Genomic DNA, 16,717 nt, shown 5'->3' on the forward strand with positions numbered 1-16,717 from the left:
TTTCTCTTATTATGACGGGAGAGATGCTGAAAAGGTGCCTCGTAACCAATGTTCACAGTCTGATTTCGCGAAGATTCGAATGATTCAGAACTGCTGATATACGCTGTTCAACGACCGAACCATTGAATGATCTATATATCTACTGCATATCTACTATACGTCCACAAAATGAGAAGTTGATCAACTCAAATCTCCGAATCGGGAAAGTGCCGCCGCATTTCAACCGTATTTAGTCTTATATCACATGACTGAACAACCCCCGCACCCCGCGCGATTGACTCTGGTCACTCCTTATTCCTAAACTTGCTGTTTCTGGATATGCCCGGCGATGATATACCCTCGCGGCGAGGTTCGCCCGATATTGCTCGCGGGTTCTGAATGACTCGGATGAAGGCACTTATTCGCATCGAACGCCGGAACTCGGACGAAGCCGATCCTTATGTAAGACTGGCGAAAAAGCAGTGGCAACAGAGAGAGTCTTAGACCTGTCATGGCAACCCCTCACAGAAGTCTAAGTACACATAGGCAAAGTACGGTTACGGATTGCATCTACAGGGAATGTCGTCGTCTAAAAATGGAATGCGACCGACGTGGTGCATGGCAGCTCCCTTCTCACCCACTAACAGTTATGCTATTCATATTTCCAGCTAAAACAGTCTTTCCTTTGTAGTTCCGTGCTTACTCTCAGTGCGTCCCTACTCTCCAGTGTGTCCCTACTTCTACGGGAGCTCAGCCATATACACGATTTGTTGTCACATCAAGCCAGCCTCCCTTGCAAGTTCCGAAAAGGCATGGAATCCCGACCCTGGTTGCTCCTGGGATGCCGATTGGTATTCCTAAATCCCTCATGCCCCACCCCTGGGAATTATTTGTTAATTCAGGGGAGTCCTCGTGCCCCCGGGTTCGTGCAGGGACACAGAAAACGTGTGGCATACTATCGGTTGAACTATTATCCGGTGAGTAACCCCCCCCCCCCCCCCCCCCACAAATCCACCGGCACTGAGCTCGGGAACCCACTCCTCGTTTCCCGTAGCTATATCATCTCTGCAAGTGAGAAGACTAGGCAGTCTAGGAAGGCCGAGTAGTTTGGGGAGACTAGATAGTTTGAATGGGCAAAAATATGGTGTAAACGATAAAACGCGATGGTTACTCGGGAGTCTAGTTCAAATTTTACCGTTGATGTGGTAAGTCCGCGCTCCTGGTTCTAGCCGCGAATAACCAAGACTGACATGGTCCTCAAGCTATACAACGGTTGGGCTCCATTCCCCCTAGATGATTTGTTAAAATACCCCCTAACTATGACACAACGCGCCGATTCTCGACATTTACGTTAAAACTAATTTATCACAGACCTTTCGAGGTCAACAGTCTGTAGAGTACTCCGTAGCGGCTACAAGGCCGATTTTGATCTGAGTTGCAATACTGTAAACTTGAAACATAGTACACTTCTCCCAGAAGTGCCATGAAATTAGAGATGAAGACTTCTGATCTTATGTCTATTTTCTTTCAATCTTGTAATATATGCAATCACTACATACATTATTCCATGATGGGTAGACCATTGTCGTCGAAATATACGGGAACACCCTTCCGGAATGAGTACTGCAGAGCAGCGCAGATCTTGCCCGCCTCGAAGGCATCCTCTGGTTGACAAGTCAGGGGCTTGTTATCAAGCACTGCATCGGCAAACTCAGCAAGGTCAGTCAGGAATGTCGTATCGAAGAGAGTGAACGCATCAGGCACAGATTGTGTGCGAATACCGAGATGGTCGCGAATCTCAACATTCGAGTTAGCGCTGATGATCGAATGTCCTTTGGTGCCACACAATCGAGTTGTGTCCTCGAAACCGCTGGTGAGGGTGCGACCAAGGTAAGTCTTGAGAATCTTGCCATTGGCAAATTCCACCAGGCCCCATGCGTTGTCGGCGTCGCCATACTTAGCTAAGTCACTGTAGACAGCCACCTGGCCGAAGGCGATGACTCTATTGACTTGCTTGTTAGGGCTGGAGAGGCCTGACTTGACATCCAACAGGTATCGTCCGGCGTCGACCTAGTGCCGTGTTAGTGAATAGGACAGTGAATGAGGAAGAATACTGGGACTCACGGTGTGGATGCCAAAATCAAGGAAGATGCCGCCAGACTGCTCAGAAAATGACACAAAAAAGGCTAATCAGAATGGTCAGTCCATCAGCCTATGCGAAAGACAACGACTGGGGGCAATTAGGGCCATACCGTTGGGGTCTGCTTGATCGATACCAGTCGTCTCAACAGCTTGGATTTCACCCAGGGCTCCATTGTCGATCAGGGCCTTAGCCTGGCGGTAGGATGTGTCATCTGGTGTGAGTAAGTCTCTGAACTCTGTAAAGCGCGCGGCCTAGTGTTACTTACATCGGCGAGTGAAGGGAACGAGGAACTTGAGGTCAGGCCTAGAAGCAGACTTCTCGACCACTGCCTTGGTAGTAGCAATGTCCACAGAGACAGGCTTCTCGCACATGACGTGCAAGCCTAGATCAAGGGCCTGCAGTATCAAGGGCGCGTGAGTAGCCGTCGCGGTGCAGATGAGGACGGCCTCAGCGTCGCTGTTCTTCAAGCATTCTTGAGGGTCTGAAAAATACATGACAGACGGGGGCAGATTCTCTGCGGCCCATTTGTCAGTGCCTGGCTTCGTATCGCAGACGGCGACGAGTTCGATCCGAGGCTGCTGGAAGACGAGGATGCGGGCTCGAAGGACTCCCAGGCGACCGAGGCCGAAAAGCGCAAACTTGACACGGCGGTCCCCGTACGACATGGCTCAAGGTCTGTGGTGAGGTGAAGTTCTTCGACGCGGTGGTGGTCGTTGCGGTGTAGGAAATGTAATGAAGAGAGATTGTCTAGTAAAGAGGTAGATTGCGACTTTGCACCGTCTGAGATCCGGGTTATATATTAACATCTGCTCTCTGCTCTAGAGCAGATCTGTACTATCAGCCGGCATAACCACAAGCTTCCCCGCATGTTGGACACTATCCGAATTCGTGTATTGTGCAAGAACCATGGTGAAACCGAGAATCGCCGCCTGTAGAGATCATCGCCGATGGTTGACCAAGGGGTTTCTCGGTACTCTGCAAAACACATCGCCTATCGAGTCCTAATTCCGTCCGACCAGCGGCGAAATTCGTGCAGTATTATTAGAATTACTGAAAGTAGTAAGTCGCCGGCGAGAATTGCGTGATAAGGTCGGCGGGTGTCGCGATATATCTCCACTTCTCGCCAATGCTTCCTGTATACTTTTCGGCTGAACCAGCACAGTGGCCTCGAAATTGCGGAGTTGAGAAAAAGAAAATAAATTCATATGCCTGGAGATGAGATGGCATTTGCTGCGTTGACAGTCCTAGGTGGGGAGAGATATTTTTTTTCTCCGCACTAGATACAACCTAGATGAAGTCTCTCAATGTGGCGAATAATACTCGTTAGAACCGCATTTAAGAAATTGATTCATATCATTATATACACAATGTGATATTCAGCCTTTTGATGATTTCTCATTCCTTATTCAGATCCCTCATACCCTTGCCACCCCCACGCTTCCTTCAATTGCTCCCGCGTACGTAACGTGGCATACGCATGTTCATCCTGCACCTTCAACAGCACCTCAAGTAAAGCCTCTTGCTCCAGTCGATCAGTGAACCGGTCGCCGCACATCCCAATTGCAATAGAGGCTATTACCAATCCCGGGGGACTATGCTGGTTGGAAATGGCAATACCACATATCCGTAATACGATCGCGCGCACTTTTCTATCTACCGAGCGCATCGCAGTTCGTTGTCCAGCGCCAAGGCGAGGCAACCGGGGATTATAAACAGTGAGCAGGATCCGCGCAAGATCCAGAAATTGTAACCCGGCAATATGGCAGTTGTTCAGGTACCATAGCTCGGGAAAGACTTCTCCGCGAGACCGATCTGCTTCGCGTGCATACATGGGTTTGAAACTTGGCGGGCCTAACTCAGACCAGAACGTTCTGAATGCGACCAGTTCGTCGTACCGGGCTATTCGTCTTTCGTTGGCGGAGACAGGGTGGATTATTCCTGTACTTGATGTGTGGAATTGGTGGTCGCCGGGGAGGTGCTGTTCTTCGGATCCGTAGCAATATTGTAGTACGTCAGCGCAGTGGATGACAAGCCGGTCGGCCCAGATATAGTCATCTGCGGGCTCAAAGGATCTGTAGGGCTCGCAGGGCCCAAGTGGGAGTCGGAAGGTTCGCTGTTTGCTAAATGCTGTGATTATCTCTTGTCGCAGGGAGATCCAATAGGCAGCATGTCGTAGTCCGTAGTCCGCTACAGCAGAGTCGGCTTGTGCGTCGAGGAATATGTGGATGCCGCGGAGCGCACTTTCAGTGTCTTGGCCAATGGAAGGGACTGAAATATAGAACAAAAAAACAAAACCATTAGCCACAAATGTGGAAAGAGTGGAGTCCTAGACTGGGATTTTGCGTTGGCTCACCATCTACCTCCTCGTAGAAGCGAATAATCACAGCTGCGGCTAGAAGGTTTTCATCTTGGGCTTCGCGCGAGTGGTCCGATAACGAGACAAAATAGGCAATGCATTCATTGTGATAGTGTATAGCAGATTCTGGTGTTAGGTTGGGAAGGACTTTGCCTCCATAGTGAATCTGGTTTCTAACATAGTATTTTTTGACCCGGCTCAAGTGTCTTGCCGAGGCAGTATAGATGGCGTTAAGTAACGGTAGACATGTTTGCGCCCTTAAGGGAACAGTGCAGGCAAAAAGTGTCTCTTTATCACATATATCAAACTGTTTATAGACAGTGGGCTGTCAGTGGGAACTTTTCGGGTGTGAAGAAAAACTGAAAGAAAGAAGGGAAACGTGAGTACTGTACCCAAGGAGCGAGATGAACAATGAAATACCGCATGAGACATGCCCTCATGCTCATTTGGATTAGGTAAACTAGTCTCGATTGAATTAGAGAGATTATCCGACCCGAGAGATGCATGGCTATTCCGGGAGAAACGAGGCGAGGCGGAAGATACCGGGGACGGGTTTTGAGGTGATAGCTGTAATTGATATGGGGAGTAGCCGGCTAGAGCACCATCGGGCCGATGTGGCGGCAAGAAAGGGTCAGAAGTTTGGGACCCGACTGTATCGCTCAAGATAGATGACTCCGTCATAGCCCATTGGTCAATTGAAACTTCACTTTGGCGTCTTTCTGAGGCCGAGGGCCATGATGGACAACAGCCTAAGTTTACCGAGTAATGTCGGGCTATGTCGGCTGTTTCATCCACATACTTGTAATCCACTTCTTATAGTAGTCAGTTACGATAATCAACAGAGCCATACCCCGGTAGATGCATCGTTTAGATGGGAATGATGACATGCTTCGACGGGTCTCGGCGGGCAAATTGAGAAGCACGAACCGTGGCCGATAGTTAACCAAGGCTGATCATCCGAGAATTTATATTGGGCATTTGCACTAGAGCCTTGACGAAAGACCAAGGTGGTAGCTTGCCAGACGCACGAGGATCCGGTCCGTTCGCAGCGGCGGCATTTCGGCTTTTGTCCGTCACCTAGTCGGGTACTTCGGTCAGTTTCTTGCAGTCTGAAGACCTCTGGATGTACTCACACTTTGCTTGTCGGTCTTACATGATGCGATCAGTCAATAGTTACCAATTACGAATTCTAGATACGATATACTCACAGCGACATTCCTGACTTGACAATTAATCTGTTAGCGTGAGCGAACGAATGCAGAGTGGGGAACTCACCAGGGAACGGCCCTGTTCGGCCGCATGGTTGAGATAGATGTACCTACTAGTAGAGAATGGGAATCATGAAGAACAATTGATGCATGGTCAGGAGAAATGAGGGTAAGGCGTCGCCGGCCATTTCCACCCCCGTAGTGTGAGGTTTAAAAACCTGGGCGCGCATCACGTGCCCTGAGACACTTCGAGAACGGAAATGAGCAGCAAAGCTCCAGGTACAAAATGAATCAAGAAGATCGGACCCATATATTTTTGTAACTCAGCTTCACCTCCACTCTCTCGCACTGTTCCTAGAGCCCCACCAAAATCTAGCTATACCACATTTGGTCTAGAATGACCTGGTTTCTACTAATGTACCTTTAAAATGTGGTCATTAATTACTGTCGAATACTAAGATTGAATACATGGTGGAAACAAGGTATAATACCCAGAAAATCATGTGACAACTGGTACCATCCATACCATACAAAAGTGCATATTACAGTTAGTCATCTATGTCCGCCCAGATTGTTGAAAATGCGGGTTTTGTCATTTTAGTTAGTTAGAGATTCCAATATATCTGATTTTGTCCATACGTTGTAATACAGCCAGATTTTCTGTCAATTACTATAATACTCATTTGCAAATAATAAGCAACATCGACTCATGTGGACCTTAAAGAAGAAACCAAATGTGCTCCCTTCCTCTTCTATTGAGCTTGCGCCGATTTCTCCACCGTGAAGGTGGCAGAGCTTTCTGCTCACATTGAGGCCAAGACCTGAACCACCATAAACGCTCTCAGTTCTAGGTGTTGCTTGGTTGAAGCGCTCAAAGAGCCGCTTTTGAGCTTGGCCACTAATGCCAATCCCGGTATCCTTCACGGCAACCATCACATACGCGACTGGGCTGTCTCCCCACTCAGGTGTGGTGGTGGCATCTAAGCGAAGTGCATTTTCGTCAGATTCAAAAAATACAACATTGGGAGGGTAAGATGGCGGCCGCTTCGTGGATGCGCCTATGGAGACTCTGATCTCTCTCTTACTATCCGCTTTGGCAGTGAACTTGATAGCATTGGAAACCAGGTTGACAAGAACCTGGCCCATCCGGCTGAAATCCGCTAGCACCACTCAATCCCGCAATCTGCGTAAGAAGTGTCAAGTTTGTATTCAAATTGAATGCCTTGCTTCCGAAGCTGTGGCCGAAATATGGACAATGTCCGTGCCAGGTGTCGTTTTGGTTAGTCTCTTCGCGGTGAAAGGTCAACATTGATGCGTCTAGCTTCGAGAACGTAAGGACAACGTCGACAATCTTCTTTTGATGTGCAACGCAGAGACTCATTGTTTCTGCTGCTTGTGCAATGTCTGCCACAGGTACCCCACCACTTTCTTTGTCCTTCACGGCCTCAAGTATATCCTCTGTGCAATGAAGAATAGCAGAAAGAGGATTTCGGACTTCATGACTGATCATATCAATGAAGCGTTCCTGTTGTTGTTTGCGCTCTTGCGCTTCTCGCGCGATTTCCACTTGAAGCAGCTCGGCCGTCCTTTCTGCGATAATGTCTGCGATAGTGCAAATATAGCCGCCACCGCTTAAATTGAACCGGTGCAAATCAGTGTCATCTAACGGAGCCAACATCAGAACACGCCACAAAGAAATTTGGCTGCGAGTGCGGAACTCGATGCGCAGGGCATGCTTAGAGCGTGAGGTCTCAAGATAGGCAGTGGCTACCCGGTCATAATCCTCTGGGTGGATGGATTGTGACCAGCATTCGAATGATTTAGCGCTGCAACATGCATGTCATAAGCTCCCGGAAACGCCGGTTCACCATGATTGACTCGTCATTTTGATTGAGTATGGCAACACCGGTCGGTAACATATCAGCAAGATCTTGTCCAGAGAGATTCAAATCGAGGACAGCAGCCATATTTACCTTGTTTGTCCCGTTGATGGTGAACCTCTGGTTTTCGAGAAGAGAAGTAGTATGGAGTCGGTGAGCATGTCTTGGCTACCAGCTGAGAGATAATCGGTCGAGTGAGTCGATCAGATATGGGTCAATACACTTCGAAAGGTATGGGTTTAGATCTGGGCGTTTCAATGTCTGTTTTCGCTCATATTTGAAGACGAACAACTATTTCTTTCGCGGCAACGGATAGCTAGCTGCAGCTTGAATTGGCATCCAGCGCGAAATGATGTCATCGATATTATATGTTGACGCGGAATAACATTTTCCCTTAATTGCCCCACAAATATCTTATCGTATCCTCAAAGAATTTCAGAGCGCACGAACTGCGCCGCATTAGCAATACTCTTCAAATCCCAGCAAATTTGGCTCCTCTGAGGAATATACCCTGCTTTATGTTAATAGGCGGTAGTAACATGTCTCCCATTGGATTGGCCACGTCTAGCCTTGCAACCATAGCACAGTTCCCTATGCGATGACGTCATTCTGCTTTCTCGGTTAACCTGAGTGAAGTTTAGTAATTAACATACAATACTTAGCCTGCTCACCGTCAAGGAATAATCTGCAACCTAAGCCTTTATTCTTTCATTAAGTGAAATTTCCACGCTAACTACACATGTTGGACGAAATGGCCACGAATTATATTGTAATTTGACTTCTCTTCGCCTCCGACGATTTCCACTAACAAAGACAGGTAACCTTTCAAGACATTGCCACCACTGAGCAGATCAATACCTACATCGAACAGATTAACGGAGACGGCGGAACTGTAATCAACAGGTTTCCAGACATGATCGCTAGAGGATTCACGTATGTGTTCTGTCCACTACAACGCTTCATTGAATGTTTTCCTAATTTGCAATTTCAGAGCCTGTATAACAGATTCAGTCCGCCAGAAGCTTCAGTCAGACCCTCTGATTGATTGCATCACACCTGATACCTCCAACTAAGCTCGGCGTTGGCTTGGCCCTTTTGAGATACCTACATAGCCTAGCATTCTTTGCTTCGCGTTCCCTTATTACACTACATAACGACATTATTCGTGGCTACCTAATCACATTGACCACTGTGTTGGCTGCCTATACATATTTAGAGGAAACTCATCTATAGCTTGGACCCGTACGACACACTAAATCCCAAATTTTGTTGTACTTACGGATCGGGTCTGCTCCGAGCGACTGATCATTTCTCGTAGTTAACACATGACCGATTTAATTATCATGTTCATTTTATGTTCACATCATGAGCATTATAGTCGAAGAGTATACTGTCGGCAGTTGAGGAAAGCATTCAAGACCTCCATGCAGTCCTCCTTTTCTCGCATCGGAGGGTGCATTCACGGAGTACCTACGTTCTAGACTGGGTGCGTGTGTGAGCGGCATTTGACAGACCGCCCAGGCATTCTTTCACGAAACTATGGAAGGTGTTACATATATACAGCTCTAATAGTACAGTACATAATGTGTAAGGTCTTTCTCTCCAAGATGAGTGGGGACCCCGAATCCAGTGCGGAGAACCCGCAATTTTACGCACCAAAGAACATCACCTTACAAGGTGAATTTATGGTGGACTTCGGATTTATGCCACGCGCTCAATTATTGATATACGCTAAAGCCTTGGTATTGGGACCAGAAAACAATTGTCTAGTACCGGTCATGGCACTTTTTGAGATTCACTGTACAGGAACTATTTTAGTTGTTCCTAATTATCGTATCAGAATTTCTTCTGAATCTAGGGAACAGAGATGTAACCTTCTCGGTAGGCCTCTGTTCCGGGGAGCCCCCGTGCTCCCGAGATTCGTGCTCAGGGGCCAGAAACAGATGTAAAACGCGTGGTCATGCCATCGATTCAAATAGTATCCGATATGTGACCCCACTGATCCACCGGCATCGATCTTGCCAAACCTAAAGCCCGGGGAACCCACTCCTCAGAGCTGTAGGTCCTCTGGGAAGTATGAGTCTGATCCCTACGAGCGACTAAGAGCGTACCTAGGAACCATGCTCTGGGCCCACGTAAATAGTCATTTATAATTGCACAAAGCGATATCACCACATGGGGAGAGATGCTGAGTTTGCACTAAGAAGGGGGATATGGAGCACTCCGGCCAGAACAGCTGAACATTGACCATGAAGGCGATGACGCGAACAAAATTGATTCAAATATTCGAGGACTACTGCTGGCTCTGTGCGTGTCATTGAAGCCTTTCCGACCATCGACGGACCCACTTGCTCAGAGTTTGTAACGGCCCGGGGAGATGGTAGGTCCTTTTCTTCTATGTCGTCGTTATCTCCCACCTTTCCAGAGCAGAATATAGTATTCCACCAGTTAGTTTCATGTTCGTCGACACAAGGGCCCAAGTCAATCGGAATATCGCACAGTTTGGTCCGTTAAGCAGCCTGTAGATTGTCAACAGTGGTATACTTGTATCCGCAATGCCGGTTCGTGGATGCCGTCAACGATTCCGCCCATCTTACAGACATAGTATATGCCCTCGCAAGGACAGTGAGGTAACTTCCTTCATCATATCCCGACAGGTCCTGGATACCCGGCCATTCCGCCAGTGGGGTGCTGTCAGATAGTCGGAATTTCATAGGGGTTCGGACACCTATTAATAGCTGAGAACTAATATTCTTAGGCTCAAGAAAGTAATTGCTGCTAGACGTGCTCAAATTGGAGTAGCCAATGATGAGGGGACCGGAATTATCATAGCTCAGTATCTTTTCACGCTATAGCGAGTCTTTGGAGATCAGGCCATATCCGAGATAAGTTGGTGTCCGCCCTGCGAGCTTTTTCAGATCGATAACAACAATATGGAAGCTGTGATGTGGTCTTAGCAGCATCGAAATACGACGACCATAAGCTAAAGCTTTCGAAGACCAGGTGCTCATAAGCAGTTTTACTGGGACGGATAGCATCAGTCATGATGAGTATGAGGTTCCAAGTATTGACATTGACCCTGAAGGGTTGGGTGCTGATGCCTGAGATATGCAAGTTACTCCAACAGGACCTTCATCACATGATCAAATTTCGGGAAAACATAGCCACAATGGGTGGGGTAATGTTCCCGACTTCCTGCACAGCCCACGGATAAACCATGGCTATGGATGTCCTCGAGAAATCTGGTTCGATCCAAAATCCTCCTCTCTTGACCCATACTACATCACAATCTACCCACGTACTATACCAAAAAATCTACAAATCAACACAGCCTTCACCCGGACCGCACTTGGATGTCAAACTGGGTTTGACCCGAAGCTCAAATGACTTGCAATACTTGTTCAACAACCCACCTCTGCCCCCTTTGCACAGGCTCCGGCACAACGTCCGATTTCTGTCCCTCCTGCTTGGGCAAGCGTGGTGCCTTTGAGACGGAGGGTGGCTACGACAACACGCGAGGAGAGTTCCATGCCCCTTATTTCTCCGCGCAATGCCGTAGCTGTTACGGCGAAGGGATCGCGTTCGATCGTTGCAAGGATTGTTTTGGCGTCGGGCATTTGAGATTATATTGTGGGAGCTGTGAGCAGGAGTTTAGGAGGCGTCGTTCTTGGGACGGCCGGGAAAAGGTTAGTGTGGAGGACAGGGAATCGGAAATGAAGGAGATGAATGACGTAGGCGGGAGGAGCGAGTCGAGTGAGAAGGCGCCTGCCCTATGAATCGGCCGAGCCTCTGATTCTATGCCACTTTGGCCCTTTTGCTTCCTTTGACCCTTCTTTGACTTGTTGATCATTGATTCTTTCTCAGAACTGCTTGCCATTAGGATGTCTGGGAACCCGGAAACGAAATCCGAATGCATCACCACGCGGGTGTCTGTTTATTCACTTATTGCGATTCTTTGGCTAGCGTTGCGGGTCAATGCTCGAGCAAGTAGAGAGTAGGATAATAGAACTTCATGAGATGCATATAACCGAATATCAGTTTGCGGCCCACATGGTTTCAGGACAAGCCTTGCTGCTGTGACGCGCATATATATGCTATCCTGATGTTGAGGAAGCCGGGGAGGGGGAGAAGCTCAAATAATTAAATAATCGGTCGGGATTTCCACCATGTGGTTCATTAAACGAATAAAGGAGTGTCGGGTCGCATACATGATCCATCTTCTCAAATCGGAGAACCGAGGGTCTATCTCGTCATTGGTCTCAGAACAGGTACATTTAGTTTCAATTTATTCAACCTTCATCTCGATGCTCGGCCTTGATGGCAACCTGGCTGATGTTGTTCGGGGGATCAAGCAAGTTGGAAAGACGTGAGACCCGGCCTACGCTTACAAGATTGGAACATGTAACCATTGCTAAGTCCCGTTTGAAACACACGATAGGTACTCACATGTCTACGGAGAAACCAAACAAGACATAGGTCTTCATATATTATAACCCTCACAATATCACGCGTGTGGCTAACTTACATCTAGATCTTCAATCGAGTAATTGAGAACGTGCCGAGGTCCTTTCGCAGTGCCAACGCTTCTGACTATGAGATTATTCATGATAATGTTGCGATACGTCCTGGGAGGTCCGGCGTGAAGGTGGAATGAGAGCAAATCAGCAATGCAAATGTTGTCCATGCATATGGTACAGGTGGAGGTGGCTACGTCTTTAGCTTTGGGGTAGCAAAGGTTGTGGCTTTGACCGACGAAATACTTTATGAGCTGATTAAAGCAAAATTGTAGATGGTCAGATTTAGCCATCGACAAGCCTTTTTACTAGTGGTATCTGCCATATTTACCTGTCTCGTTGCGCACTTAGCCGGCGAAACTATTTACATTCTACTATTTTAGATCCACTTCTCTCTACCAAGATGGTACTTTATTCGTAAAAAGGTTAGTTATCAGGGTGACGACCTGATTTTTTTCCTTCAGTTTCGCACTTTCCCACTTTTTTAACCTCCATTTAGGTCGTTGCCATAGCAAAGTATGCCAATCAAACAGCAGCCACTTTGACGTTGACTGAGTGGCTGGGCGTTCCATCCTTCAAGACGAAAAGCATGTAATATCCAGGCAGAGCAATGCCTGGTTCAGCAGGAATCTTGAACGCGTACTTGTTTTCCTCGGTCTTTTTCAATTGAATCGCAATGCGTCGCTGGTCGGTTCCCACTGATCGAGGGGATTTGCTCTCAATCATTATGATGTCAAAGAATGTGCAATCTACTGGTCTCCGTTGGTTTTGTGACTTGAAGTGTTTGTACTTGTCATCTCATATATGTCTCGGTTAATGTTTATTCACTGTAATCCAGCGTCTTTTTTCAGCTCTGGTGCTGTAACCACCGAGTATCGGCGTTTGAGGCGCATAGACCCCGAGAGTATCTCAACCTGCCCTCGATCACGCATGTCTTCCATTCAATCAATCATTCTTTTCATGCGGAATTGGTTCCGCGAGACCTCATTCGTCCTGATCGTGTGCTAGTTCATACATTCATAGCTTGTTCTGTTATATCTTTAAAAAGGGCATAAAAGTATTAACAAAGAAAGGTAACGTAACGAGAGTCGATCCCTGATTAGTGTGTTTCGACCGTCTGGGACACGGCCACCGTCTTCCGGATTCCATCTTCGGTACATACCGAGTCGGCAGCCTCGGGCGTGCCGGCAAACGAGATGAGATGAGATTGGTCTCCAAAGGCAACAGACTTGTCCCATTCGGACGCCGCCTTGGAAGTAGGAGCCCTCGACCTCCTCTCGCTCAAGGCAACATTGTCGCTTTGCTGATAATACTTTTGCGACGAGTATTTCTTTTTATGGTAGGCCAGTAACACGTTAAGGATAGGCAAGCAGGCGCAGATCAGTCCGACACCTCCCTCGGCGTTTCTGCAGGTTAACTGTTAGAATCATGTCACAGAAAGGAAAAAGGGGGCAGCGAAGACTATTACATACCCAGATAAGATGATGATTACGAAGAAGATGCTCATGTCGGCAGGGTTACCCGTCTTCAATACCAGCACTAACCGGTAAAGACTGAAACCGGTCGCCAGACCACCAGCACCGAGAAGACCTATCACGCGCAGCTTGCGATTGCGCGACATTTGCAGGGACCAAGTCAATGGCAGCGGCAGAACGAGAATGATAATGTCACTGACAACACTGATGACGGAGTCGGCGATGAGAGCGGCGTTCTGGTCGAGGCATTTTCCACCCCCGGTCCAATAGGCCGGGATCGGATCGCACATCCTGATTTTGATGATAAGAGCGATCACGTAGTAGACGCAGAGGCAGGCGAGGAGGATGTAGATGAACCAGACTTTGGCGCGGTAGGGGGCGAAAATGCGGGTGAGAATTGACAGGAGGGCGATTTTGACGAAGAGGGCCATTGGGCAGTAGAGGATCGTGGCGATGTAGCAGAACTTTTTGTATTGGACTTTTTGGTCGTCGCTGAGCGTGTCAAAGTGGTAGCCTCCGCCATGTTTGCCGACTAGTACACTGGTTAGTAGGTGTATTGGAATAAATATCGTATCGGATTTGTACTCACTGACGATACTGATTCCACAGTATCCCATGAACAGGAGCTATGTCTTGTGGTCAGTTCCAGCCGATTGCTCTCTGTTAAAGCTTAACTTACCCAAGCTACCGTGCAGCCATCTGGGAGAGAATCAGCAGGGAATTCGACAAGTAAGAGGCCAATTTCTTTTTCTTTTGGCTTACAATCTTCTACCCCTAGAGACTGCTTAAATTGTAGACGGGTGTAGAAGCGCAAGCCGACAAAAAGCGTCACGATCGGGATACAAAGGCATTGTGTAACGAGATTGACGGTGTGCAGAACATCTTGCGGGTGGCTGACAGACATGGCGTGATTGAATATGATCTGTCACATCCCCATGCAAAGAAGCCGGGGAAAGAACCAGATAAAGAACGCTGGGACAAGTTCGCAGCTCGAGCCTCATCCAAATTGTGGGCAAACTCGGCTTTTGACACGCTTGTGGAAATTAGACAGCCCGGACGCGATTTTCAGTGGGGCGGAAGGCTATCGATCCGCTACATAATGTGGCGCCTTCGTGAGTGACTGATTGCTCGGGGAACTGCGATGACATCCACCGCGGACTTCTTCAGTGCGCCGTCTACGCCGATCGAATCCGTGGGAATGGTTTAAGACAGACATTCCGACCATTCGTCGCGGTTTTTGAATGAATTATTTGATTAACGCCGATCCTGTCTGGCCAGCAGAAAATTGAGGATACAGATGGTGCGGACTGACCTTGTATCCTCAGCCGACCCAACTATTTGTGTTTGTTCGCCACGACACCGGCGTTACACCATTAACGTGAACTGGGGCTGGTTGAACCCCATATCGACTTGGCCGGGCTGACAGCTTTGAAGTTTATAATAATATTTGATCATTAACTTGATTATAATTTTCTTTCATCCTGTCTCTCGATCGTTCCTTTCTTAGCAATTTACAAGATCGATCTTCATGATCTTAGTTCTTGTGATTTGAACTCGATTCTTTTGATTTTTGATTGAAAATCATTGTGCATATAACAAAATAAGTAGTTCTACAACGTACAGTGTATAATGTTTGTTTCGGCTCCCATTCCGAGGACTTGATGATATAACTTCATTTTTTCAAAGCTAAAAGCTAAGCTGAATACTTACTAATTCAGGTAATACGTTCATTTGGAAATATTTAAAATTCCTAGGTACTACGGGGGAAGTCCGCCTGATGGCGGGGAATTGCTACAGACACGGCACGTTTTGCTAGTTTTCCAAGTCTATCCAAAATTTGAAATATGAGGATCAATGGCGTATTGCCGGTTTTCGGTGATAATCTGAGCGACAAGAACAGAGATGCTAACACAACCGGCTGCTTTTTCCGGCCAATAGCCCGCGAGGCAGTCGTTGGGTTTGGTTCGCTTTGGTTGGCTCGACTGTCTCAAGCCCCGCACGGAATCCACCTCCAGTACAGGCTGACTTGGAGGTCGGCGCCCCTTGCAGAGCCCTCGGCCAATCAATAAGATAATGGCATCCCCGCAATTCGACTGAATTCCGGTTTACTACCCAGCTACTTCTTTACTAATGCTTTCGAACGTCGCACTATTTTCGTTGTATTGCTCCACACATTACCATAATCCATTGCAGCCCTCCCGATATTGAGACGAGATATCGAGTTTTGGGAAATCCAAAGCAAAGTCCCCAAATGTCGATCCCTTCACCAAATTTGCTGAACGAGTACCACAGTGTGATGCTTTGGCACACATGCACTCAAATACAAACTATCATTGATTCTCAAGCAATTGAATATCCCGATATCTCCACGGAGACTCCAACTGTTCGTATTGGCGACGGTGGAATGATCGCAAACACGCCAATCAACGAAAATCGGCCCAAATTTGACAGCGCATACGAAGACTCTAACCTGGATTCAACTAGGGTTTTTGGAAACGTTGCCAATATTAATGACAATTCTGTTTTGATAATGTCCATGACCACTGGTAATTGCTTTTCCTGACACTCAATATCTATGCTGCAAAAGTTAACGCTTATTCAGGGTACGAGGTTTTCACTGTCAACAGCAAAGTCGGCCTGTCCCTGACATCTGTCAGCGCTGAGTAATGCAAAGATATCTTGCCCGGTCTTCAAAGGACTGTGTTATCGAGGGCCGGTAGTCGAGATCATACCCGAGATGTCGTGTCCGGCGATTTGAGATGGACAGGCATATAACTCCGGCCAGAGATTTTCGTCTCTGGTGATTCCGGCAGCGTGAACTCGGATGAGGAGCTCGTTATGAGGGGTAGGGGTGTTCATGACATGGTTTGTCACGATCCTTGGAAAGGAACTGTCGCTTTGGCTTTGAGCGGCCTTCATCGTGGGCCTTGTTGAGATTTTCTTTTGATTTTCCATAGAATTCCTGGTTCTTGGGAAAGAAGGACGGTCAAGGATCTATTTGACAACCAAGACGCAGTGCTATGTGTTACTTTTAGTATGACTTGCACCTGTTAACGTACCCATGACTCGCATTTGTTGGGTCGCGGGTACTTAGTCTGAGATGTGAACCAAGACCAGCAGAAACTGGTGTTATTCTAACTTTGCAAAGCTGAAGTAGGAAAA

General features: G+C 47.5%; 9 protein-coding genes across 9 annotated transcripts; 3 read left to right on the forward strand and 6 right to left on the reverse strand.

Annotated features, from left to right (window-relative positions):
* Nucleotides 1–1,539: 1,539 nt before the first annotated feature.
* Nucleotides 1,540–2,787, reverse strand: N7471_013568 (putative NAD binding Rossmann fold oxidoreductase; the record flags this gene model as incomplete). The annotated part of the gene is made up of 4 exons (XM_057286287.1): nucleotides 1,540–2,049; nucleotides 2,104–2,165; nucleotides 2,232–2,333; nucleotides 2,388–2,787. 4 exons carry the CDS (start codon nucleotides 2,785–2,787, stop codon nucleotides 1,540–1,542), a joined length of 1,074 nt encoding a protein of 357 aa, XP_057129612.1.
* Nucleotides 2,788–3,524: 737 nt separating this feature from the next.
* On the reverse strand, nucleotides 3,525–4,924 carry N7471_013569 (uncharacterized protein; the record flags this gene model as incomplete). The annotated part of the gene is made up of 3 exons (XM_057286288.1): nucleotides 3,525–4,390; nucleotides 4,476–4,785; nucleotides 4,871–4,924. The coding sequence occupies 3 exons, from the start codon at nucleotides 4,922–4,924 to the stop codon at nucleotides 3,525–3,527; spliced, it is 1,230 nt and encodes a 409-aa protein (XP_057129613.1).
* A 1,846-nt stretch (nucleotides 4,925–6,770) lies between these two features.
* N7471_013570 (uncharacterized protein) lies at nucleotides 6,771–7,653 on the reverse strand (the record flags this gene model as incomplete). Its single annotated transcript, XM_057286289.1, has 2 exons — nucleotides 6,771–7,512; nucleotides 7,565–7,653. The coding sequence occupies 2 exons, from the start codon at nucleotides 7,651–7,653 to the stop codon at nucleotides 6,771–6,773; spliced, it is 831 nt and encodes a 276-aa protein (XP_057129614.1).
* Nucleotides 7,654–8,275: 622 nt separating this feature from the next.
* N7471_013571 (uncharacterized protein) lies at nucleotides 8,276–8,877 on the forward strand. The gene is made up of 3 exons (XM_057286290.1): nucleotides 8,276–8,335; nucleotides 8,384–8,499; nucleotides 8,558–8,877. The coding sequence occupies exons 1-3, from the start codon at nucleotides 8,306–8,308 to the stop codon at nucleotides 8,637–8,639; spliced, it is 228 nt and encodes a 75-aa protein (XP_057129615.1). The 5' UTR covers nucleotides 8,276–8,305; the 3' UTR covers nucleotides 8,640–8,877.
* Nucleotides 8,878–10,783: 1,906 nt separating this feature from the next.
* N7471_013572 (uncharacterized protein) lies at nucleotides 10,784–11,342 on the forward strand (the record flags this gene model as incomplete). The annotated part of the gene is made up of 2 exons (XM_057286291.1): nucleotides 10,784–10,931; nucleotides 10,999–11,342. The coding sequence occupies 2 exons, from the start codon at nucleotides 10,784–10,786 to the stop codon at nucleotides 11,340–11,342; spliced, it is 492 nt and encodes a 163-aa protein (XP_057129616.1).
* A 1,263-nt stretch (nucleotides 11,343–12,605) lies between these two features.
* Nucleotides 12,606–12,806, reverse strand: N7471_013573 (DUF1929 domain-containing protein; the record flags this gene model as incomplete). Its single annotated transcript, XM_057286292.1, has 1 exon — nucleotides 12,606–12,806. One exon carries the CDS (start codon nucleotides 12,804–12,806, stop codon nucleotides 12,606–12,608), a length of 201 nt encoding a protein of 66 aa, XP_057129617.1.
* A 373-nt stretch (nucleotides 12,807–13,179) lies between these two features.
* N7471_013574 (uncharacterized protein) lies at nucleotides 13,180–14,459 on the reverse strand (the record flags this gene model as incomplete). The annotated part of the gene is made up of 5 exons (XM_057286293.1): nucleotides 13,180–13,486; nucleotides 13,553–14,087; nucleotides 14,145–14,181; nucleotides 14,235–14,254; nucleotides 14,318–14,459. 5 exons carry the CDS (start codon nucleotides 14,457–14,459, stop codon nucleotides 13,180–13,182), a joined length of 1,041 nt encoding a protein of 346 aa, XP_057129618.1.
* Nucleotides 14,460–15,806: 1,347 nt separating this feature from the next.
* On the forward strand, nucleotides 15,807–16,222 carry N7471_013575 (uncharacterized protein; the record flags this gene model as incomplete). Its single annotated transcript, XM_057286294.1, has 2 exons — nucleotides 15,807–16,101; nucleotides 16,158–16,222. The coding sequence occupies 2 exons, from the start codon at nucleotides 15,807–15,809 to the stop codon at nucleotides 16,220–16,222; spliced, it is 360 nt and encodes a 119-aa protein (XP_057129619.1).
* A 36-nt stretch (nucleotides 16,223–16,258) lies between these two features.
* Nucleotides 16,259–16,474, reverse strand: N7471_013576 (uncharacterized protein; the record flags this gene model as incomplete). Its single annotated transcript, XM_057286295.1, has 1 exon — nucleotides 16,259–16,474. The coding sequence occupies one exon, from the start codon at nucleotides 16,472–16,474 to the stop codon at nucleotides 16,259–16,261; it is 216 nt and encodes a 71-aa protein (XP_057129620.1).
* Between the last annotated feature and the right edge of the window lie 243 nt (nucleotides 16,475–16,717).

Source organism: Penicillium samsonianum, assembly GCF_028829775.1.
Source record: "Penicillium samsonianum strain IBT 33392 chromosome Unknown utg000009l_segment0_segment0, whole genome shotgun sequence".
Taxonomy (NCBI): domain Eukaryota; kingdom Fungi; phylum Ascomycota; class Eurotiomycetes; order Eurotiales; family Aspergillaceae; genus Penicillium; species Penicillium samsonianum.

What these genes read in the sequence shown, in the direction of transcription:
- N7471_013571 (XM_057286290.1), top strand. Translation starts at nt 8,306, where the DNA reads ATGTTGGACGAAATGGCCACGAATTATATT. An exon ending in AAATGGCCACGAATTATATT is followed by an intron (nt 8,336 to 8,383) that starts GTAATTTGACTT and finishes TAACAAAGACAG; the next exon opens with GTAACCTTTCAAGACATTGC. An exon ending in ATGATCGCTAGAGGATTCAC is followed by an intron (nt 8,500 to 8,557) that starts GTATGTGTTCTG and finishes TTGCAATTTCAG; the next exon opens with AGCCTGTATAACAGATTCAG.